This window comes from Podarcis bocagei (assembly GCF_964188305.1).
Source record: "Podarcis bocagei genome assembly, chromosome: 9".
Classification (NCBI taxonomy): Eukaryota; Metazoa; Chordata; class Lepidosauria; order Squamata; family Lacertidae; genus Podarcis; species Podarcis bocagei.
In genome coordinates, this window is record NC_138134.1 from 20,490,883 (window position 1) to 20,517,077 (window position 26,195).

General features: G+C 39.6%; 1 protein-coding gene across 1 annotated transcript in view; it reads left to right on the forward strand.

Moving 5' to 3' along the window:
* KCTD8 (potassium channel tetramerization domain containing 8) overlaps window positions 1-22,950 on the forward strand; it is a 44,461-nt gene extending 21,511 nt beyond the window's left edge. The window contains exon 2 of the mRNA XM_081208967.1: window positions 21,014-22,950. Coding sequence (XP_081065093.1) covers window positions 21,014-21,474 — 461 coding nt within the window. The 3' untranslated portion in view covers window positions 21,475-22,950. The remainder of the gene's footprint in view (window positions 1-21,013) is intronic.
* Window positions 22,951-26,195: the final 3,245 nt, after the last annotated feature.

Sequence of the window (26,195 nt, forward strand, 5' to 3'; positions counted from 1 at the left end):
AAACTGCTCCTGTCCAATAAGGCCAGGCAAACTCTCGTTCAGGCTCACATATTCTTTCACTACTACTTACTTGGTACTTGCAATGTAACCTGGGAATAAGCCCCGTGTAATTTAATGGGACTTACTTTTGGGCCAACCTGTATAGAGTTGCATCTAACTATTTATGTTGAATATAAAAATGTATGCCCCCATTTCAGCGTGTACTTCATTTTTCTTCACAAAAAATACTCACAGAATGCTAATTCTTAACACATACTGTTCTCTTACATTGGATAAGTAAAACTTTCCAAAACTCTCACTTGAAAACCCTGATGCTTTAGCTTGATTACATATTCCCTTAGTTGCAGGTATTCAGATCGTGAAAGATTAATGTTATCTGGCAATATTTTTAGATCTAAAGTTATACAAAATGTTCATGGCTTAACAATACTTTATAAGTATGAGAAAGCACTGGTTTGCATGACTAAAGTGCTCCTGTATATTATTTAAATAAAATTCTGGATCACCTTTTACAAACCCTCTAGGTAATTTACTCAGATTTATTATTTCCTTATATCTATCCCATATTTCTAGCAATGATTTCATAAAATTTGGGGCCTTATAATTCTTCTTTCTGCCTTTATTATTTAGTCATAAAATGTCTTTTAACTTTTGAAGTACAATGTTCTAACTTTTTGTAACACCCAGTTTTAAGTGATTCATCAACCCACTCTATAATCCAGGGTAAACAATTGATGTGTTAATATACCAGTAATCTAAGACTAGGAAAATTCAAGTTGCATTTTTTACAGTAACTCTGCGTGGTAATATTATTTTCTAATTTGATACTGTTTTGCCTGCCCACAAAAAACTGGCAAATAATGCTGCTCCCTGTTTCAAAAATGGTACAATTCTTCTGATTTAATAGCTAAACTTTCAAATAAAAAAATAGAATAGGAAGAACTACATTTACATAGCTGACATCCTTCCTGAAAGGATTTATTATGAAAATAATTAAACATTGTTCCTTCTTTGGTAGAAGTATAACCAAAGTTGTATAGATAATTGCAATTGCACAGAAGAATCCAGTAGCCTGGTTCAGATGATCATCAAAAGCCATCATTTGGGTGATAATGAGCCACCTGCAGTGAGCCTTCTTGCATTCTTGCTTTTCTGCACATGAAGAGAAGGGTCAAGGTTGCATTTCTCACTTTTGACTGTATCACAGTTGGATCAAACTTTGGATTGGTACACTGGCTTGTTTGCTCATTGGGGTTACAATATGCAACAGTTACACAAATTTGTAATTAATGGGAACCTGTTTTTGTTAAAACTGAAGGAGAAAGCTATAACTTTCCTTCTATCAAGAGCAAACAGTGAGAGTGTAAATATTTATTTAAAATATTTATACGCTGGACCATGCCCACCTTTTAATTTATATATATATATATATATATGGTAAAAAATATTTTGTTGAGAAAACTTTTCATCTTTCCACATTCCTGAACTTGTTTGAAAGCTCAGCTTTTTAAAAAGCAGCTGTTAGCTTTCATTTGTATCCAGAATTAGGACAGCAGCCTGTGTTAGTAACAAAAAGTCTCTTTTACCACTATCTTGGAAACTTTGCTTGCCTGGGGTCTTTTGGAGCAAAGTGAATTTAAATTATTACTGTAAAGTAATTCTGTAGAAAATGGATAAGGCAGTGTATTTCAGAATGCCATGCAGAATAACTCCACTTTGCAGTGCACAAGAAGAAGCATGGAGCTTTTTGATTTCACACATTTTTACAAGATGCCTTCCTCAGCTAAGTATTAATGGGTGCTATAAAATGATACTGGCACAAAAGTTGAAAGTCCTGAGCACTTGTCCTGAATTGATGTTGCTCCTTGTATAATAAATTCTATACGTTAAGGAGATGACTACATTCAGGAAGCAGAAGCAAACTTTCTCTTTTTTTTGGCTTGGAGGAATTATGTTGGAAAAGCAATAAGGAAGTAAGACCAATAAAATATTCCTTGCCAATCGGCAGTACAATACAAATGAGCAGTTGATTACATGTATATATTGGTAAATTGCCATCTGAAACTTTGCCATTTGAATCCAAGTTCTTGAGTTTTGGTTGTAGCAGGAAGATGTGGCAGGACAGGATGAGAGTTATGTTTCTCAAAGTGATTAGAATGCAAAATTTGGACTTGGATTCTGGAGGGCTTGGAACAGTTCCTTTATTTCTCTCACCCTGCAGGGTTATGTGGGGGTGAGGGAAGAAATGAATCAGATCAGAGACACTCCAGATACTCCTTAGAGAAAGGGTGTAATGCATATTCTATATAATAAGTAAAATGATAAAATTACTTCAGCCTATATGCTATATAAAGTTTTCTACTTCTGGCGGAATAGAGTTGGACTATGTGGTTTTAAGCAGTAACCACCAGATGTCAAAGACAACAACAACTACCAGGCTTTTAGAAGACATCTGAAGGCAGCCCTGTTTAGGGAAGCTTTTAATGTTTGATGTATTATAGTATTTTAATATTCTTTTGGAAGCCGCCCAGAGTGGCTGGGGAAGCCCAGCCAGATGGGCGGGGTATAAATAATAAATTATTATTATTATTATTATTATTATTATTATTATTATTATTATTATTATTACCATAGGTAACACTCCATCCATAGATACAGATTGGACCTTTCTGGAAACAAGCAATTCAGCAGCTGAGGGGAATTGAGATTTCTGCTGTCATTGTTAGAGCTTAGCAATAGATTTTTTTATTGATTGATTGATTGATTTGTATACCACAACATTTAGAGGCAATTAAAAAAAAATCATTGAAATGACTGGATACTCAAGAAACATTTTAAACAACTACATAGGCCTGTTCATAAAAAGAAGTCTTCTGAACATCAAAAGCGAGAGTGCCTTCCAAATTTCTGCTGGAAATGCTCCACAACTTGGGAGCAGCAGCACTAAATGCCAAACTTCTGGCTGAGGTCAGTTGGGCCTTGGTTACACGGGGGCAACTAACAACATTCCTCTATATGATATAAGTTGGGATATTAAAGCTCAGGTGGTCCTTAAGGTATCCTGGACCCAAAATGTTCAGGGCTTTGTATATCAGCTCTTCTGAAAGCCATAGCATAGGTGCCAGGGTGTCGAAGATCACTCTCCCAACACTGTTCTCTGGACTTGACCATGCAGGCAGGATGGAGTACAATGCCTCCAATACCATCCCACACAGTTAACCTTCAAGGATACCATGCTCCGTGGTGTCAAAAGCTACTGAGAGATTCAGTAGTAGAAGCAGCGTCACATTCCCCATGTTGTCTCTTGATATAGGTCATCCATCAGGGCGACTAAACTATTTCAGTCCCGAAACCAGGCCCAAACCCAGACTGAAGTGGATCCAGATAATTAGTGCCACCCAGGAACACTCAAACCAGGGTATTTTTTATTATTAATGTTTGCAAAACATTGAATGCTTTTTATGTGGTTGGAAATCACTCTGAATGTGATGTGTGGCACAGAAATGCAACTGTAAATGCCTTAATTTCATAAAAGCAACACTTCGCTGTAGAAGCTCCCTAAACTCAAGCCAGACTTTCTGGATCCAGTTTTCAGCACAAAATAGCCTCACACACTTGACAATTTGCTACACCTAAAAGATAGAAATAATACTATTTCTAAAAAATGCGGGCTAAAACTGTATTTACATGAAAAAGAAACCACTGAGGCAGTGTGAGGAATCCCGCAACTGAAATAAAAGACAGAATAGAAGAAGTGAGGATAAAATAGGAAATAAACTGTTGTGAATCAATTATTTATAGCTTTCTTTCTTGCAGCTAAAAACCTTCTGGTTGAAAAACACTGACAGTTTTAGGTAGCTGATAAGAAAGCAAAGGTAGAGAAATATTAATATCCAACAGCTTTATGTATTGGATTCAGAACAATAATGTTTATATTCAGCATTTTATAATTGGTGACGGAAAAGAATGTGTAAGACTTCTATACAGTGCATATTTGAGCTGTAGTCACTGCCCAGAATTGGGTTTTTTAAAAAATTAAAATTAAAATTGAGAGTATTCATGTACTAATAAGTGTATACAAATAATTTCCCCATTGGGAAATTTGCGTCTGTTGGTGGGCTAGTTAGTTATTCATTTCTGTGCCTCCCATGTGTCGTGAGAGTGTGCCAGAAATTTTAAAAGCAACACTAAGGTTGCTCTGCCAGTTCCAGGCTGGTGTATAGCTCATTGGGGGTTTCAGGTTGTTGTAGCATGAGTCAAAACTATGGACATTGCTTGGAATTGTGGAAGACAGTGAATCAGGGAGCCATTAACAGCTAGACACACGTCAAGCTTCCGCTTTAAATCCTTCTGTCAGGTGTGCGTGCAGGAGCCAGGCCCTGTGAACAATAGGACTTTGCAGGACTGGGGCCTTCCTGAGTTTGTTCTGAAGAGGCAAGGTTCGGCCTCACAGGTGAGGCCAATTGGTAGCTCACAGCACCTGGTGGCTAGAGCTGGGAAGGGATATAAGGTCAGCATTTTCCCTTCGTCTTCCTGCCTTGCTGGGTTTGGCTTCTTGCTTCCTGATCCTTGAACCTTGGCTTCTTGACTCCCTGCTTCTTGATCCTTGGACCCCTGACTTCGTGGCTTCTTGCTTCCTGATCCCCGGACCCTTGGCTTCTTGACTCCCGGCTCTCTGACCCTCGGACTCTTGGCTTCCTGACTCCTGGCTTCTGGACCCCCCGTTCGTGCTCCCACCCCGCCATCTTGCCCCCAGTCCTGACGTCCTCTGTCCATCTTGCCCCCAGTCCTGACGTCCACCTACATATTGCAGCGCTTTCCAGATTGTGTGTTGCGACACGTTAGTGTGTCGGCTGCAGTGTGCAGGTGTGTTGCGCAAACTCTCCCTGCACTCCTCCCAGGGCTGGAAAGGAGTTAGTTTAATCTCTGGTTTGCTAGGAAAACAGAATTACTGTGTCGCAAAATGGTGCATATCTAAAAAGTGTGTCACCAACATGAAAAGTTTGGAAAGCTCTGCCATGTTGTTTCTCTTTCTCAAACTTGTTTCATTCATCTTTGTTTGTTTGTTTTGTATACTGCCCTTCATGTGTAGATCTTAGGGCGGTTTACATCACAACATCAAATACAATATAAAAATACATGATAAAAACAAGAACAAAAACCACAAACCAATAACCTCCCTCCCTTCCACAAACAGGAATGCAGTGTAGACTGATTAAATTACTCCATCAACTGTTTTTACCATTTTCATGTTCCTTCATTGTCCTTTCCTTCACAGCAAGCTAATAGTAGAAAATATCATATTCTAGGCGTTCTTGAGTCATCATAAATTTGCTTTTGCCAGTTTTTATTTCTTAGTTTGCTCTGCTTAAACCCTGCTGTTCTTTATATCATGCATTGTTTTATGTCATACGTAATCTATTTAAAATTTTGGGGGTGGATTTCCTTCACTTTCCCCTATGAATTAATTTGTAATACTGTTTCAAAACTGCTGAGCATGGAGAAGCATAATGCAAATTGGTAAATGCAGCTCAGATCAGCTAGAACTCTTAATGCTGATGGGTTTCAAACCAAACTATCTGGATTATTCCCCTGAAAATAAGAATCTCACCACGTGAAGTCCAGTGAAGTGTAGAATCTGATAAAAATTTCATCTCCTGTTTAACCAAGTAATTGGTGTCTGCTGTAAAACCATATTTTATAAAATTAGGAAAAAGTTAGATGATGTTAACAATGCTTTCTTTCTGGCCTGCTCCCCTCCAAGAATGACCTAAAATTGGGAAGAGGGGCTGCCTGAACCAAGTAAAATTTTGTTTCCACCTTACTCCACTCATTAATTTTACTTGGCATTCGTGCATTTTGTTTGCAGGTTGTTGTTGTTGTTTTACTCACAGAACTGTTTCAAAACTTTTTGTTTCTTGTAAAAGTAACAGTCTTGTGGCATGTTAACCACTGACAAATTATTATAGCATAAGCTTTTGAGTTAATTGTTATTTTTTGTGGGTGGGTGGTATTATAAAAAGTGAGGTCTGTTGGAAACAAAATGCAGAAAAGTTTGGCATGTGCAGTGATTAATCCCTCAGACCAAAATATTCAATGGCACAGACTTGCTGCTATCGATAAAGCCAATTAACACATGCAGTGTGATCAAATCCATTGTGCCAATTCAACCTATACCGAACCTCTTGATATATTCTAACTCAGTGGTTTCACAGTTTGTGCTCCCTTTGAAGTTCCTTTGTTTAAGGACTTAAACTTTAAGTTCTTGGAGGCTGAAACATTTATCTATGATTTCTCTATGTTGCCAGAGTTGTGACTGACCTGTTTGCCCTACGTAGAATGCAGAGGGCATTGATAGCAGATGGTGGTGTATGGCACCTTGAGAAATGTGTATTGTTGGTTGATGATGACATATATCACATTGGAAGATGAAGGACGTGAATGAACCCTTGATGCTTTGGACGGCATTTTAAAGTCCTGTAATACTGCTGTCAGAGTAAATCTCTGGACAGAGTTAGCATCTGGGTCTGCCCAGGTTCTGTGCCTGTATCCATGTTGGTTTTTTTGGGGGGAGTGTCTGTAAGCAAGTGCAGGCCTGCCACCCAAGGTCTGTGTGAGAGAAGTGTCTTTGACCAGGATGGACTGTAGATAATAGATGATATAGTTTTAAGTGAGAGTGGCCTGTCATTTTCTTATCTAGTGCTGTCCTGTAGTACATTGTTATTGGCCTTTTGTTCTGGTTTTCTCCATTTTGTTGAGTAAGTATAATAATCTAAAGAATGCTTGATGTAACTTTTTTAAGTGTGAGTCTCTGTCCGATGAATCTGCTGCCATGATAATTGAAAGTGGAACTGCAATTCCCCTGGGAGTGATGGGTCGCAATGATGTGATTATATGGGAAAGTAAATATAAACAAACCAACAAACCAGGATCAAAGTGTATTTTACGATCCTGGTTTGCTTAAACCAGGGTTTCCCAAACTTGGGTCTCCAGCTGTTGTTGGACTACAACTCCCACCATCCTTAACTAGCAGGACCACTGGTCAGGGATGATGGAAATTGTAGTCCAAGAACAGCTGAAGATCCAAAGTCTGGAAAAAATTATCCTAAACTAATTTTCGTTTGAATAAACCTAATTCTCTGAGTTTGGTCATTTTAAGGAATTGTGCTTTCATTCTCACCTGTCAAAAAATAGATGAAATTTTAGAATGCAGTCTAGACAAGAAATTATTACTTAGTGAAGACAGGGCTGGAAGAGTATGGTGGAAACAGAAGGACTGTTTCACAAAAAAATGGAAAGAATAGTCAATAACAGAATTACAGGAGCCATCAAAAATTCAAAGAAATATACCGTAAGCCTTTGAAGAATTAGTACAGTATAACAATAAATATAGATTAATACTTTCAGTACAATAATTCTCCAAATTTTAATTAATCTGGGGAGCATTGAAGGCTGTGATCAAAGAGGTATTAATACAAAAGACTTCTTTATTAAGGAAGAACAGAAAGAAAAAGGTGCAAGATATTACTTTGCAAATATGCCAGTTGGAGGAAGAACATAAAAGGATAAGCTGAAAGGCTGTATATAGAAAATTGGAAGCAGTGTGGAACCAATTAGATATATCTAAATTGCTTCCAGGTAAAAAACAACAACTCTTATGTTTTCTAAAACTGTGTAGTTGAAAAAGGCAACAAACTGGATAGACTATTAGCAGCATAATTAAGAAAGAAGCAACAGCAACATTTCGTGAGGTACGTAGATTATAGTTGTACACCTGAGAGATATAGTAAGTAAATTCAAAAAGATTTTCATTAAACTTTATTCATCTGAGAACGCTTGTGAGGAAAGTATTAAATCTTTTATGCGGAAGGTATATTTACCTCATTTATTGAAGGACAAAGCTGAGAGTCTTGAAGCTCTGATGGCAATGGAACAAACACTGAATGAGCTTTTTTAAAAAAGGGACAATAAAACTCCAGGAATCATATTTTACTCTGTCGCTTCCCCGCTATTAAAAAAAAAAAAAGACATTTATCAAAACGTGTTCAGTTGACCCCAAACAGGGCAAAGATTTTTCTAAACTTGAGTCTTGCAAGCTTGAAGCATAGCAGTAAGGAACCTCCAACCCATAGGCTTCAATTTGGCCTGCAGTGGTACCTCTGGTTAAGAACTTAATTCATTCCAGCGGTCCGTTCTTAACCTGAAACCGTTCTTAATCTGAGGTATCACTTTAGCTAATGGGGCCTCCCACTGCCGCCACCGTGCAATTTCTGTTCTCATCCTGAGGTAAAGTTCTTAACCCGAGGTACTACTTCCGGGTTAGCGGAGTCTGTAGCCCAAAGTGTTTGTAACCTGAGGTACCACTGTAACTCAAAATCCACACCTACATGCCCCCTGCACTTGTGGGGTAGGTATGCAACACTGGAAACTGCCTAGTGCAGCCAAGGGAGTACTTTCACCGGGAACTGCCTATTGCAGAGCAATCCATACCCCCAGTCTGCCATGGTTGTCTCTGTGTGGCAGAGATCTCCTTCCATTTGGCTCTGCAGCAGAGGTGGAGCTGGCCAGCCAAGGATCCATGGGATCCAGCTACTGACAGTGTGACTGACCCACAAGGGAGAATAACCACTTCCCACCCAGGCCAGCATAAGGAGCAGAACTTTGGATGTGGAGGTGGCCCCCCACTGGATGGAGATTCAGCCCCACTATCGCCAGATGGGAATTAAGACTAGAGGAGCAATCCTACCGCCTCCTACTGCTAAGTAATTTAAGCCCATTAATTTCAGTGGGTCTACCCTGAGTGTGATGCAATGGAGTATCAACCTTTATAATTATTATGTGAAACTATGGGTGAGATTCAACTAAGATTCATGTGTGGCAGAGATCTTCCTTTTGAATGAGGTTTACTTGCTCAATGGGACCTTCCCCCCACTCTCTTCCACCTGCACCCACTAAATCTTTTCTGAAGAGTTGGGGGGAAACACAGAACAGGTTTAGAGGGCATGTGGGGTGAGGAAAATCTCATTGTGCTAGCAGACCTCGTTCCCCATATGAATATGCCACTTAGCACTACATTGAATTCTAATTTCTGTTTTTGTCATACATACATACATACATACAACATACATACATACATACATACATTTATTATTATTATTATTATTATTATTATTATTATTATTACATCAGTGTGTGTGTATCTCTTCCTTGAAAAAATATGAATCATTCATTAGTACTTACCACATTTAAAGAACATCAACACCAAGGCAGAATCCTTTTAGAGGCTACATTTTCATTTCATTTTAAGGATTAAGAGATTCCATTTCAGGCCATCTGCTTCTTGTCTCCCTGATTTTCATTGTACATATCAAGACTTGTCCCTCCCTTGTACAGTAATTAGGCTTCTATAACCAATTTTGTTTTCCGTAGATAGAGACATAGGCGGGCTCAAAATAATTCTGATTTTCAAGGGCAATTCATACATTTTCCTTTGTAAAATGCAAAGGAACTCTATTAATATAAACTTTTATATGTCAGCTGTTTCTACAATCAAGACGCCTTTTTCTCTTGATCTGCTCTGCTGAAAATGCTCTTCCGACATTCTAGCACAAGCTATACATTCTTTTACATTCGGGAAATGTTCATGGTTCAGCTTACTGATTTAATGGGGAATTTGTTCTAGACTGGTGAAAAGGTTCCTTAGCCTCTGTGACTTTCGTACATAGGTGAGCATTTGAAATTGAAATATTTAATTTCATTTTCAAGTCCTGAACTTAGTGGGACTCACTTCTGAAAATACATGTATAGAACTGCAACCACACAGAGCTCCCATGCCTGTGGAATAAAGAAGAAATGGTTCTTTATCAGAAGGAACATCTATATAAATATCTGCTTGTGGTAGCCTAGTTCTTAGTACAGTGCAACAGATGAATCCAATGGGTACCTTGTACTTTCAAAAGCTGTTGTTGTTGTTGTTCTCCATGGCATTGGTATACAAATTAATCAACAGCAACTCCCAGATTTCTTTCACTAAAATTACGTATGCTGCTTGGAAATATTTTGCTTGGAAGCTCTATTGCATTCAAATGGTGTCTACATTTTGTGAAATAAATAAAAAAAATAAAACGGGAATCAAAGTTGCCAACTTTTTTTCCTGATATGTACCTTTATCAACAGCATGCCAGAAAGACATTTAGAACTGGGATACTTTTAGAAAGAAATTTTGAACTGGGAGAAACTGTTTCACACAGCTGTTAAAAGCTTTGGAATCATGCCAGGAAAAGAGAATCTCCATATATGCTTAATATGTTAATTTTAATACATTAAATGGGTAGGAGCAGCAGAACAGCACAGAGGGCAGGGAGGGGAGATCATTCCATTGGGCAAGCCAAAATGCTGGTGCATAAGGAGAGCTATCTTCTTAGCTCTAGGCTGAATTCCATCCCATATGTTTAAAAGGTAGATTTACTTTCATACGCCCTTTTAAGCACCTTCTTTTTTTTCAAAGGCCGTAAGATGCAAAATGTAAAGCTCTAATAGACATTTCCTTGTCTTAATATGAAGTTGGTTTGGACTGGCTTATACAATTTGCCTGTACTCATAGTGGGGTCTGTCTTAAATAAAAATGCTCTGATGACTCTTGAGGCTGGCATTTCCCCCCAGGCTCTCATCAGTCCGAAATGAAGATAAGTGTAAAGCTCCATTTTGCTTCTCCTGCTGGTTTTTGCACAGCGCTGCTTCCTGTCGTTAGTCTTGAGACAGTCTACCATCTCCTGAATTCTGCACTGCCTCTTTAAAATGCTTTTAACACCTTTCTAGCAGCAGAGAGTAAGAGTGGTTTGAATCACTTCTGACTTCTACCGTAAAGTGCAATTTGTTCTCAGTGATATTGTGGACTCATGAGAGTTTAGCAAAGGAATATGATACACTACTTGTCCCTGTTTCTACTTACTGTTGAGTGTGGGGGAAGTGGTACCAAAGAGGTTTAAGTGAATGGGTGAACATCATTGTGTGTACTGTAAAGCATTTACAGTAGCTAAAGGCCTTTAACACACTTTGCTGTACCCAAAATCAAGGCCATATCATACAAGTTTTAAAATATAACAATTTGATTCCCTGTCGGCTGCATAAATGAAATACAATATGGGTGCTGCAAGCTTTAATCAGTAGATGGACCTAAGTAGGAGTGGAGAACCTCTGGCCCATGAGTCTAATAAGGTCTGCCAGGTCTTCAAGATTGATCCACCCATTTTGGACTAACCTTTCCCTGGCCTGGTATCAGGCGCAGGATAGTTCAAGATGTGGCTTGAAGCTTGCAACTAAACGAAAAAGATTTCAGAGTGTATTCCTAAATGTGCTGCTTATTGGATGACTAGTATTGGGGGCTCTTGGAGCCAAGCCTGGGCAGACCCTCCAAAGTCTCTTTGGTACTTAACCAGGTACTTTTCAGGTTAAGCAGAAGCTGTGTAGCAGCTTCTCTTTAGCAGCCCACATGTTTTTGTGTTCTCGCTAAGCCATAGTTTGGCTTACTGTATCATGAAAAACAGCTCACATTGGGACATTACCAATCTAAGTTCATTTTCCACTTTTGAGTTCAGTTTCCCTTCAAAAGCAATTTAACATTGTTTTCCAGAAGCCTTACTATGAAATCATATCTAAAAGTTCAATTCACATTATCATTGAACTAATAAGAATTGGACAGTTTAAATAAATAATCACATGTAGTATTAAATATAACTATTCCATCAAATGAAGATGCTTAGTATGTTTCCTATATATCTTCTGAATGTGTTATTCACTGATTAATTGGGAATCATGCTGACTGGTGCTGATAAAACTTGGGGTCTTAACACCTTCTGGAGATAGAACCTCACCCTGCCTCCAGCAGGGAGGCAGGGAAAGCATGCATAAAAGAAGGAATAACTAACCTTAGAACGAGATGTTGGACATGTGAACCATTCAAAGGCAGAGCTTGCCAATGTGGTTCCCTCCAGATGTTGTTGGACTACAACTCCCATCATCCTTGTCCACTAGACATGCACGGAGGTGTTGACAGGAATAGGCATCTGAAAGATGCCACTCTGGATATCCCAGATTTAAAATATAGGTCTAGTAAATGCTAAGCAGTCTATATTTTACATGTGTTGTGCAGTAAAAGAATGTCTTGTGGCATAAGAGAAGTTTTGTTTGCATTATGTGAGCATCACACTTTGCTTAATTTGAGTACATGATAATTTAGGCCCAGACTGCACAAATGGCTGACTACATTGCCCCTGGTCTGCACCACTTCAGATTACAAGTGAAGGGTTAAATTATACAGCGCTCCACTATATAGAAACAAGATATCAATGAGGATAGTTTGAACATATCCTTCTTCCTGATTGTGCTGTATTTCAGTATTTCTGTGCCCCTTTGTTTCAATGGAGGATCACTCAAGCATGCGGCACTAATTGTTGTCTCCAGTCATGCTGTCCCAAAATAATTTGACTATGTGATCACCCGTGTGGCCAGATCAGGCTAAAGACAAGAATTGGAACTTGAAACAGCTTTAAATGCCATTTATGCTATTTATGGCATGATAAGGGGAGAGTACACAAAGGATTCTCCAATCATATTATAAGAGGGGCGTTATTGGAAGTATGGAACAGATGTAAGAACTTGGTAGAGAAAGACACCCCATGGTGGCTGTCGCCCATTGATATCCTAGCAATTAAGAGACTAAATATGGAAGGTAAAAGGTGGACTTACGCTGATCTCCTGAGAAGGTCTGATAAAGGATGGGAAATTAGGCCCTATGAGGAGTTGAAAGACAAATTAACAGGATGGTTTCAATTCCATCAAATTAACGCCCTTTGGAACGAACACAAAAAAGTTGGAATGAGTAAGAACAAATCCAAGTTCCAGCTAGAAATAATAGAGGGGAAAGCAAAACTTTTATCCAAAATGTACAGCCAATTATTAGACTGGGATACCATGGACGAGGAGATTAAAGAGGTAATGATTAAATGGGCCATAGATGTGGGACATCCCCTAGAATACGAAAGATGGACAAAACTTTGGAACAAAGATATGAAATTTTCAGCTTGTGTTGGGCTCTGAGAAAATATGGAAAAGATGATGTACCGTTGGTACATCACACCAACAAAACTAGCTAAAATGTATAAAACCGGAGACAAGACTTGTTGGAAATGCAAGAAAAAAGAGGGAGACTTCCACCATATGTGGTGGACCTGCGAGGAGGTAAAGAGGTTCTGGAGCTCAGTTTATGAGGAACTAAAAAAGATTCTAAAGTACACTTTTCCTAAAAAACCTGAGGCATTCCTTCTAGGAATGGTGGGAGATGAAATTAAAAAAGAGGACCAAACCTTATTCCAGTATGCAACAGTCTCCGCCAGGATACTGTTGGCACAGAGCTGGAAAACACCCATTGTCCCAACAATTAGAGATTGGCAAACCAAGTTAATTGAGTATATTGACTTAGCAATAATGACACAGAAGATCAGGCAACAGAAAAACACCAAATTTATTAACGACTGGAATAAATTCCTCTCATACATGGAGACGACCTTAGGTAATATTAAAATCACAGTAGGCATAATATAAAATCCGCGAGGTAGAAATAATGGATAACAAAAAACACTGCTGATTATATATCATTGAACCACAGCTCACGTTGAGGTGATGGGAAGTCGAACAATGTATCAGTTTTTTACATTGAAATTGGATTTTGGTTATAGGTAATTTTCCTTTTTTCTTCATTTGTTGATTTCGTTTTATTGAATGATGTATATGTGTTTTTAAGTTGTTGTTATAAAATAAAGGTATTTAAAAAAAAGAAAAAAAAGAAACAGCTTTAAATGCCTACTCCATCTTTGTTTATATGAGTACAGATGGCAATATTAAGATCATTTGACTTTTGCTATAGCTGGCACAACATATCTGAAACTGTGAAGAACTTCTATGAATCCAGTGTGAGTGGCCATTAGGTGATTAAAAAACCCAATGTTATTAGTATGCTGATGATGATACCCACTTTGTTTCTCTCTAATACATCAAAATTAAGGGTGAACAAATTATTCTGGAAGTAGAAAGGAGGAAGTAGAAAGTAGGCAAACTTCCTTCTTTCAATCAGATCACAAGAAAAACACAAGAGACCTCACAATGGCATGGTCCTTGGTTTACCAACAAGAGTAGACTTGAGACTGAGTATGGAGAGCATGTCAGTAAAGGTAAAGGGTAAAGGGACCCCTGACCATTAGGTCCAGTCGTGACTGACTCTGGGGTTGCAGTGCTCATCTCGCTTTATTGGCCGAGGGAGCCGGCGTACAGCTTCCGGGTCATGTGGCCAGCATGACTAAGCCGCTTCTGGCGAACCAGAGCAGCACACGGAAACGCCGTTTACCTTCCTGCCAGAGCAGTACCTATTTATCTACTTGCACTTTGACGTGCGTTCAAACTGCTAGGTTGGCAGAAGCAGGGACCGAGCAACACCGTCACAGGGATTCGAACCGCCGACCTTCTGATCGGCAAGTCCTAGGCTCTGTGGTTTAACCCACAGCGCCACCCGCGTCCCAACATGTCGGTAGTAGCAACACAATGTACTCACGGAGTGAGCCATTCAGCTGTCCTTTGCTGAATCAGGGTGGTTGTCTTTATAGTCAGCTTTTCTCCATAAGTGGTTAAAAATACATATATTCTTGGTATCTCTCTACCTTATGGCAACACCATTATTCTCCATTATTTTAAAATCAAGATAAGATTACTTTTTCTCAATGACAATTGTTTACATCTTCAGGCTGTTTTAGGATTTTCGGCTTATCATAGAGCTAAAACTTAAAAAGGAAGAAAGAAAAAATACCCAAATGGTATGGAATGAAGATGCTTTCGAGAAGAAGGAATATTTTCCTGAATGAGTTTCTATTAATTGTAAATGGCTGCTTAGAAGTACTCAGCTGGGGAGTACTGCTTTACTGCCCTGGCAGTATATCTGTGGCAATATTCCCAGGCAATTATAACTTTCCACTGGCCTGACCTCCAATGTGACTGTCCAAGCTGTGAGAGGAAAATAAGGCCAAGTAAATGGAATCGGACTTAACAAAACTAGAGTGAAGTCAGTTTTTGCCTGTTTCTTTTAGTCCAATTTGCTTGGGATAATTAAAGCAGTAGCAATAACCATTCAATCTGTTTTCATTAGTAGAAGGATTAAATGTGGTCGTTGGAGGAAAGAAAAGCTGGTTCTCTTTGTGTATGAAGATCTGAGATACTCATATACAAGTTCTATTGGAATGTGCTGTGTCCTTTAAGGATTGGATTTCTGCTGCTTCCCCTGTTTTTGCATGTTATTTTCATCCAATGCCCATGGAATCTGCTACTATAAATAATGCTATATCTGTGCCTTCTCATGCACAATTATACATCTGATTTTTTTTTTCAGCTCATGCGAAATCAAACATTCACAAACTCTTTTTTTATAAAAAACAGAAAATTCATTATTTTGACACAAATGTGTTTTCAGGTGCTGAGTGACTGCACCTCAAGCCAAACTAGTTCCTACCCCACCCCATCCTTATTTTTATCTGATTATGTGTTCAGTGCTCATGTTCAATATGAAATGTGCCCCATATTGAGCTTAATGTGGTTCACTTGAGCATGCTGCTGTTAAATCAACTAGAATGTGTCTCTAAGGGTGTGTTTTCTAGGCTACATCTTGAGTGGGGCAGGGGGGGGGGGAGCTAACGCTGTCAGGATCACATCCCTGATTAGTGCTCCACTTAATAGTTTTGTTCTGGGACAGCCAAAGGGTATTTGCTTTCTCCCTGTGATGTTGGAAGAGACATCACACAATGAATATTGCCCATGGCCTCTGGAGCTAGTCCATTGGCTGAAAAGAGCTTTATTCCACCATTTAAGTCGCAAGTCCAAGCCCTCTTCCACCCCCTCCCCTCAAGGCAGTGGATCTGCTTTTGAGTTTGCCATGAGTGAGCAGCTGCAAGGAATGTGGAATGAGGGTTTGGAGACACATGAAATGATGGTTGGCTGCCATGCAGTAAATGCTTCTGAACACGATGGCCTGGGTGGTGATCAGTCACCACGGAGAGATAGTTTCCAGCGGCAGTGTCTCTACAGGGGCTCTAATGTGTGCTCCAATCCTTGGACCGGGCTCCTATCTGGAAAACTGATAAATAAGGAAGTAAAGAGAAACTAGGGATTTTTCTCCATAGTAAGAGTTTCTATTGAATTCTTATGGTGTTAAGTTGTGTCAATAGGTGGGTGCTGTTGTGTAGATAGGGAGAGGAGAAATTCAGGAGCAAAGGTGGCGTCTTATGCTGAAAGCAATAGAGATTTATTCACAAGGTTATTCAGATCGCTGCTGTGCAAAACACCCTCTCAACCAACTGTCCCCCTCCTTATCACAGCTTGCCAGCGATAGCTGTTCTTAGCCCTTCATTTTGAGCCCACAGTAGAGCATTAACTTCCTAGACCAGGTGTGCCCAAGTCAAATCACTCAGGTCCACATTTATATTTACTAGCTCAATTGCTCCTTCAACCTCACAATTTCAGCTCAGTTTCCCTTCTCTTTATTTGCCACAGCACAATATAATGGCTTAGTATCTTTTAAAAAACAAACACACACAACGATCCTATTTTCTCTTAGCATTTTTTACTTCTCTTACTAGCAGAAAGTGCCTGGTGTTGCTCAGGAATTCTACAAAACCAAATAAATTAAAATTAAAAAATTGCAGTTTTTGAAAACCGTGGTTAAAATCCATGCAGTTTTGAAAGGTTCAACCCACCATTTTGATTCAGAATGGTGTCCAATAGTATCCAAACATAGATAGGAACCTTCTTCTTCATTTCAGAAGCCAGCATGCAAAAATTGTTTATGATATCACAAGAGGTGCCCAAATGCATAGAGATCAGACAAAGAGACAAGCAATACTCCAAAAGGCATGGTAGATTTTACTTCCTGATATTACAGTATTAATGGCCCTGGTGTCTAGGAGCCTGCTGTATGGATATGAGTTCTGTTCAGACCTTTGGTGCCGCAGTTGGGGGTAGTGACAGCATTCATGATTCTACTCTTATATCCCGGCACCGAAATCCCCACATATATAATGTGGGTTTATATTACGTACAGCAGAGCTATGATACAGTAAATGGGGGTGAGCTGATAGATTAAAGCCTGATTTAAAGCTGTGTTCTTCAAACTGGGAACATACTTCATTTGATTTGTAACCAAGAATGGTGATGACCACCATGCGGAATACCAAAAAAGAGTGCTTATTTATTATATTTTTTATCTCTTCATCCAAAGAGCTCAGGGTCACGTACATTATTCTCCTTGCCCTTCAGAACCCTGTGAGGCATTTTAGTGGTTGAGGCTGAATGAAGCTCATGCAGTAACTGTTATGTACTGAAGTTCTCACCCTGGGCCAGCAGGGGGATACTGTAAATAGTTATGCAAATGAAGGATCGAAAGTGACGTTCAGTGATTGGATAGTTTGTATGCAAATGAAGAATCGAAAGTGACGTTCAGTGATTGGATAGTTTTAGAAAGTTACTACAGTTACGTTGTTCTGGAGCTCTATATAAGCAGGCTGACTGAGCTCTTCAGTTCAGTTCTGTTCCGGCCTATGAATAAACAAGAGCTGTTTGAAGAATCGCTGTGTCGTCTGATATGTTCGCCCACAACTTAACACTAACCTTTGTGGCTGAGTGATGATTTGAACTCTAGGGCTCCTACAGACATCCCCGCCCACCTGACATTTGTGGTGATTTCTGCTTATAATACTGTTAGTGCGGTCATATTTGATCCTACCTTTTGGGCCTGCAAAGGTTTTGGTGCGGTCACACAGCTTCATGCCCAATCAGTTCATATCCTGAAATTTCCTGTTGAAATTCCATAACTTTTTATGCCACAAATGTTCTGATTTATTTTTGTCCTGCTTTTATTGTATTAGAGCCCCTCCAGAGAGCAATAATGCAGTAGCATTGGGGAAGCATCACAGAAAATACTAAAGCAGAATAAAGCCACCACAAATGCACTATTATTGTGGCAGAATACTGTACATCCACAATAAAACACCAGTCTGGAAAGGTCCCTGGTCTCTCAAGTCTAAGTCTAAAACTGTAATCACTGCACCACAACTGGGAAATCCCTCTCACTTATCATAAAAGTTGTGTGGGTCAGCCTAGCTCAGTTCCCTTGTTAAATCAGGAAGAATCCATGATTCCCAGAAGTTTGGAAGCATTGCTTTAGATGAATGGCTTATCACTTAGAGACATGGAGTCCTGTTCTGAATGATAAATTGCTTCATTCATTTCAAGTCACTACATAACCAGTCACACACCATTGAGCTCAATGCTATTAAAGGGTAATTTCCCTTATGGGAATTGCACTCACCACAACATAATTCTACACAGCAAAATCCTTTTATCCCCAAGTAGATAAAGGAATTTAAAATCAAAGGCATCTTTCAGTTTCAACTACAATCACACAGCTGGCCCTCATTTTAAAATGCCCACAGTCCCAAGAACATAATCATATGCCTGAAAAACTTTAGCATTTACACAAAACTGCCAAATCTAATTATGAAAGTCATCTGTTTTCCACTCAAGGAAGTGAGATGGCACCACCACCAATGCTAATACCACCAGAGAACTGTAATTATTCTGAGAAACAGCTTTTTTGTTGTTGTTGCCCACTTAACATTATTTGTAGTCAAACCTAATGAAATAAATCAAGACAGTATTTTGCCTTCGTTAGCCCTGGACAGACTCATCACTATGTCTGATTTTCTCAGTTTCCCCTTGTTTTTGTTCTCAAACCTATTAAACAGCTAATTATCACTACAGCTACATTTGTCTTGTAACCTACATTATAGAAAGGGTTACTTTGAGGTTTCTCTTACAACTCCCAATTATTCTGTGCAGTCCTGTTTCAGTCATATGCCTTCCGAGTGGAAACCCCTGCATGTTCATCCAGAGTTGAACATGTTTCAAAAGATGTAGCAAACTCCAGGTATTTAGGACACCCTCGTTCCCTGTAGAAGGATGTATGGAGGGATCCCCATAGGGCTCCGTGGACTGACACTTCTTCCCACTCTCCAGTCGTATCACCTGGCAGGTAACAGGAGGTCTGTACTGGCCTCCCATGTCCCCATCCAGTTCTCCCCCTCTGTGTTGCTCAAGTTGCTCAAGATCTAGATCGTAGCAGCTCTGCACTTCTCCTACAGAGAAGGCAGACTGGGTGGGAATACAGATAGCATGCGTAGACCTCCCAGTTCCTGGAATGTTCTTCCTTATGATGCTTCTGCACAGGGAGAAGGAAGAAACTTTTGAGCCTCACTGAATTTAGTAGGGCTTTCTTGTGAGTATACATGCATTTTATTGTTGTTGGCTGCCCTGAGCCCGGCTTCGGCTGGGGAGGGCGGGATATAAATAAAAAATTATTATTATTATTATTTGCTTGCACTGCTTACTGAAAAACACCCTCCCCATCATTCTCACTTGGTACCCAACCTCCCATTTCAGCATAAGGTAGCCAGCAAGTCTTCTCACCTCCATTCCCACCCCTCCTCAGCAAAGCTCTTTCTCCCTTTCTATCAAAGGGAGGGAGCAAGGGCAAGCAAGCAAAAAGATAGCCCAGGCATCCCCAGACTCGGCCCTCCAGATGTCTTGGGACTACAATTCCCATCATCCCTGACCACTCGTCCTGTTAGGGATGATGGGCGTTGTAGTCCCAAAACATCTGGAGGGCCGAGTTTGGGGGTGCCTGAGATAGTCTCAAATAAATCAACCAACCAACCCTTCCTTTTTGATATGGAGGAAAGCTCTTTAGGGGGAACCAACAACATAAACACCACCAGAAAATAAAAACAAAACCTCTTCCCCCTCTTTTTTCACTGGTGGGGGAGTGTGTGAGGAAAGAAAGAAGTGCTATCCAGTTCTTTGTTTACACTCTTTGTTTAATTTACTTTCTTTGTCTATCTTCCTGGATTGTTAGCAGGCTCTAAGTGGAAAGATACTGGTGAAACTGAAAGAGTTTGCTGGTTTGTGTGAGGGCTTATCGTCATTTCTTATTGGTTAGGAGGGAGGAGGGAGAGAGCAAACAAAGCTGGCGATACAGTGCCTGCAAATTATCTGCAAATTATCTGTGAAGTATCAGTTCAGCTGAGCTACCCCTGGGAAGCTGTCAAAGTCTTCACCTTTTGTTCACGGTATATAAGGATGCTATTTCAATAGCGGTATTCAACAATATGGTGATTTATCGCACAACCCTAGTAGCTAGTGGTCAGCTTCAGATATTGTTGGAGGAAAGGGGTTATCTGGACCCATTTCAGTCTGACTTCAGGCCTAAATTCAGAGCCAAAGGGGCCTTGATGCACTGAGTGCTGACCTGTAGGACTGTAACACAGAGAGGCATTAGTTCAAGGAAGGATCAGAGAGATGAGTATTCAAAGTCTCACAGTCACAGTGCTCACTGGGTGACTAACCACTTTGAGAGTTGCTATAAAAATAACATTGGGAGCAGTGCTATTTTTCTAGAAAAAGAGGTGTAGGAACACCTCCCTTGTTCTCTTATAATGGCAATGGCGCCCACCTGAAAGGTGCCAGAACTCTCTTCCGGTGATTTCCGGATGGAAAATAAGCCCTGATTGGAAGGAGAACTGTGTTCACTCTGAACTCTTTGGCTAAAGGCGGGAAATTTTTTAAATATATAATGGGTAGTCAACATTAAATTTTACCCAGAGTAGACAAATCGAAATTAATCAACAGGCTGAGTTAGGCCCATTAATTTCAGTGGGTATACTGTGAATACCGCTCAATGTAATATTAAGGAGTATGGTTTCCTCCCTAAATCTTCACCCTTCTTTTTGGCCCAACAAGCCTACAAGTTAGCTCACAGTAAGAAAACACAAATCAGTCTGTAAACAGTCCAATTGTTTATGGATTATTTATTTAGTTAATTCATTGCCTACTCATACTTTCTCTTCCCCTCTCCTTTTATTAGGACCACCACAGAGGACAGTGTCTCCCAAACAAGACCACGAAGATAAGAAACACGAAAAAGTTGCAGACAAAGGAAGTGAGAGTGGGACCTCCTGCAATGAGTTGTCCACCTCTAGTTGCGACAGCCACTCTGAGGCCAGCACTCCCCAAGAAAACGCCGCCAGCACTCAGCAGTCTACAGGGCACCAGCCAAATACTCTAACGTTGGATCGGCCCTCTAAGAAAGGCGGGGCACAGTGGATGCCTCCAGCAGACAAACGCAGGAACAGCGAACTTTTTCAGACACTCATTAGCAAGTCCAGAGAAACAAACCTGTCAAAAAGGAAGGTATGTGAGAAGCTAAGTGTTGAAGAAGAGATGAAAAAGTGTATTCAGGATTTTAAAGAAATCCATATTCCGGATTATTTTCCTGAACGGAAACGCCCATGGCAATCCGAACTGTTACAAAAATATGGGCTATAGTTTTTTCAGTATTTTATGACTTGTCGGTGGTGCATTTGATGTATATTAAGTTGCCAGTTTCTACTGATCTAGTTCTTTTTGATCTACTCATTGGAGTGATTCCTGCTGCTTATTTCTTTCTGTGAACTGGATGTTGGGTAGGACGGTAGGACATGGATTGACCTTTTTTTTTTTTCCTTTTTCAAAAAGGAAGTAATAAAACGAAACTAAAGCATTATGGATTCTTTTATAATAGTTTAAAACGTGCATGATCAGGAGATTTTGGTTTTCAAACTTCTCATTTGTGAAAGAACTATATCATGAGAGCATTCATCATCCACAATAGCAGTGATACAAAATTCCGCTGGATGAAGAAGAATGGGGCTTATGATAACAGAATTAAACATGAACACTATTTAAAATGTTAATGCAATAAAGCAAATGTCTATTTTGCATGAGCACAATAGTTGACAAGTAGATCACAAAAGAGCAAGAGGTTTGTCTGCTTGGATAAATATTTTGTTCAATGCCAAGACGATCAATGTAAAATGTCTTTGGAATTGAACTTTGTGAGGATTTGTGTGTGGCTGTGTGTTCGTTTTGTAAGGATGGTGTAAATATGCCTTATACTGTTCTATGATTGCACCAACACTCATCTATTAATGTTTGTCAGGACTATTTCTGTGAAATGCAAAACCAGATTGTGAAAACTGGTTTCATGGTCTGAAAAGTTTCTGTTTTCATGTTAGCCAACAAAGCTGGAAAAATAAAAAAAAAACACTAAACATATTTATTAAAAGGGGCCTACTGTTAAGATTTTTTTGATTTATTACTCTTATGTTATTATTAGTCTTTTGTCTGCATCTTCAAGTAATTTTAAGGAGAGTTTCTGCCCTGTTCTCATTATGCTCCTACTCTGCTTCCAAATTGCAAGCAACACATTTCAGCCAAAAATGAATAATGCTTGGGGTATGTGAGTTTTAATTAAAATGTTCAATAGAGATTCAACGTGATGGGGAAAAAACAATGTTATTGATTACTGCTCAGTACAGTAGCGATAAAATCTCAACCAAGAGCACACAATGAGAATTTGAGTTGACAAGGAAAATAATACTTCTGACAACTGTTGTGAAATTACTGTTAAAATACTAAATTTAAGATGTCATTAACAAGGTACACCAGACCAATGGAACTATTTTCCCAGTACACAAAAGCTAATATTCATCCATAATGACACAAAAATAATCTGATCAAAAGCAGGCGTGCTTGGGATGAATGAAGAATTTGCAGAGACTTATGAAATATTGTTGAGTATTAGATTTTTATATATACCAGCAATTTGTCTTCTTTTGTCTGATGCTTTTCTTTACAGTAGTAACAGCATCTCGGCTAATTTGACAAAGTGGATCACATCTGTAAGGGTTGCTTGGTGCCCCAGGTCTATACTGAATAATCTTCAGGCATTCAAATCTTGTTACTCAATTCATTCGCTGAATAAATTTGTTTCAAAGCGTGTTGTTTCTATTTGGGTCAGTTCACACATCACAGTGACTCCCATGTGCTTATTTCAGGAACATGTTTGTTGGTCAGTGTTGTTCGTGTGATTTCCAGGGACTGATTATGCAGGATCCTATCTACATAGAGATGCTAGAAATCATGAGCAGGGGCTAGCTGCATGCTGGTGGTCTTGTTTGGTCTCAAGTTGGTTGGGTGGGTCCACTATGATATGTGAACTAGCCTATTCATTTTATTCACTGACTTCTGATATTTTTGCACCACCTTTCCATATAAGGTGATGGGAGGGAAAACTTTATGTAGAAAAAGCTCCACATTTGTTAAGATGGATGTGATTGAAGTTTGCGTGTGTGTGTGTGTGTGTGTGTGTGTGTGTGTGTGTAGGCAAGTGAGCACAGGATGCTGGAAAATAGGTCTTTGCAATGTGAGAATAAGGATGGTGGAGCAGCTTCCCTCATGGCTCTTTTAAGGCAGAAGGTTTTTGGTTTTTTGCTAGTGTTGGGAGCAACCTCACAACCCACCTGGAGCTAGTGGTGATCGTAATGCAAATGGCTGCTAGTCCAAAGAACCAGCAGTGATCGGTGTTGTCAAGCTGAGATGGATGCTGAGATCGGCATAATGGGAGGGTGACCATGATGCCCAACCTCCAGTGTGGTAAATACTTTTTCCTCGAGGCATTTCTTCCTCCAACTTTGTGTGGCTGTTCAGTCACTAGGAAAAGAAAATTCTCAAAGCACCCCATTGTAGAAAACGGAAGAAAGCAATGAAAAATGAAGCACGCGGTTAATTTTCTTCCCCTTCCCATTTTTCTAAGCTTTCATGGGATGATTCTTTAAAGTGGACAGTTCATTTAATAAATATATATATATTAGTAGCTTTCCCACTAAAATAAGTTCTCAAAAAGTGACTTTTCAACGTGTTAAAAACCCAAAGAACCTGATATAAAGCTATGAGAAAACAACTAAAGAGACATCTACAAAAATAGCACAGTGAAGATGCTTTGCATATAGAAATGTTTCTTCTTGGCAGCAGAAAGAAAACTGGCAAACAGTCTTGGCAAGCAGCTCTGGGGGAGGGACACCACAGAACAGGATTACAGTACACTCTGTGTTCAAACCAATATCTGTCACCTCTGAAAGAGAATCAGGAGCTTTCTGTCGAGACTTGAGAAAAGATGTGCAGGAAGTAGCATTCTGGAAGGTAGGAGTGGGAAACATGCACAACTCTTGGTTTTATTGGAGTCCCACCCGTAAATGGTCAAGGGTTATGGGGGGCAGCAGTCCATCAAATTCTGGAGGGATACAGGTTCCCATTTCTGCCCTAAGATATGCAAGGAATCCAGCCTTTAAAGGTGACAACCAGCGCCCAGAAGCTAAGAAGCAGCAAGTAACAAGTGTGTGTCCTCCAAGGACAGAGTCATAGCATTCTGCAGAATATAGAAGCATTTCTGCTACCACCCTGAAAATAAATAAATACACACACTTACAATTTTAATCATAGAAATGTATGCTTGCCTTATTAAAACCTCTTCACACAGTTAATGTTACCAAAATGAGATGAAAAGTCTGCCTCTGTATCAAACTATATTGCAATCCATCAATCTATACCTGTAGGTCCTTTGTTGTTGTTTTTTTTAAATAGATATTTATTGAGAATTTTCCATTAAAAAAAAAACAAAAAAGAAAAAAGAAAACATATACAGTTTACGATCCTTATTTTCTGTAACATATTTCCCTGACTTCCCCACACCTCCCCTTCTTATATTCCAATTCAAATTGTTAATTCAGCAAGTTCTTATCCCCATTTTTTAACCTTTTTATATTTAGTTCAATTTAAAAAACCAGTTTTACAACGTCAAAATTTATACATCAGTGCTCATTCTTAAATCCTTTTCCTAAAGTCGACCCAAATTCCCTTCCACGAATTCCCCACTTTTCATATTAATGACAAAACAAAAGAAAAAGAAAAAAGACGGGTTATAATTATACACCCTTTGGATCCCAAAATCCCACCCCTATACCTGTAGGTCCTTTGAAGTAGCAATGCTTGATCTGCTAATCTTTTCTCCTTCCTAGCAGTCTTATCTATTGCTTTGAGCCTTATGCTCCTATATCATTTCCTAACCACTGGGATATTTATGGAAGTTTCTGGCATCCAACCGTATCATGGAGGAATTTCAAACAGCAAGCCAACAGACTGCTTCCAAAACGCCACACATGTCTCTTTCAGCTGCTTTTCCTGTCCCGATGAAACTAGGGTGTTTCGTTCATTTCGGCAGTGGATGCTGCCAAATAGTAAGACATCGCTCTGCATCTGAAGATGAAACCTGCCCCATGAGGGCTTGCTGAGGTCTTTAAAAAACCCATTTCCACCGGATTTGCATTGCGCTAAAATTCACACCCACAAAAATGCTGTTTGATGTGAAAGCCCTGCCTTTGTTGCTTGCAGTGAAGAGACCCAAGTCCCGCAATGCTCAGAGAAGCTGTGCCCAGCTCTTGCCAATGTTGACAGCATGGCAAGCTCCGAGTCAGAAAATCATCCATATAATTAAGGGTTGGGTTTTGAAACTTGCATCTTTTTATCTCAATGAACAACAAAAGTCTGCTCAGGACATTATTGGTTCATAATGTGTTGCCATCACTGTTTCCCAGCTTAAATTACCTTTATAATGGCTACTGACTTCCAGCAGCTTAACTCACTGCAACATGGCACAAGGGAAGCACTGTCTATGGGATGCAGCATTTTAAAAAATGCCTCATAAGAGGCATAAAGCCCCAAATAGTGCATACAATATTGAGCATACTTTGAAGGCAAAGTCTGCACCCATTGCAACAGATGTTTTCTTTCCTGGTGACCAGCGAGCACAAACGCAGTACTTATATTATAAATTTATTGTTTGTCAAGGGATGTATCTGTTCTTTTACTCTGTGCCAGCCTCAGCTTAACCTACCTAACAGTCTTGTCATAAGGATAAAATGAGGCCGAAAACCATGGAGGAATGGTGGAATGTAAATGCAAAAAATAAAATTTGCCCAGTATAATACCTGTCTGTTCGTTAAAAGATATTGATTGCATGTAAAGGTAAAGGACCCCTGACAGTCGTGAACGACTCTGGGGTTGTGGCGCTCATCTCGCTTTGCTGGCCGAGGGAACCAACATTTGCCTGCAGACAGTTTTTCCGGGTCATGTGGCCAGCATGACTAAGCTGCTTCTGGCAAAACCAGAGC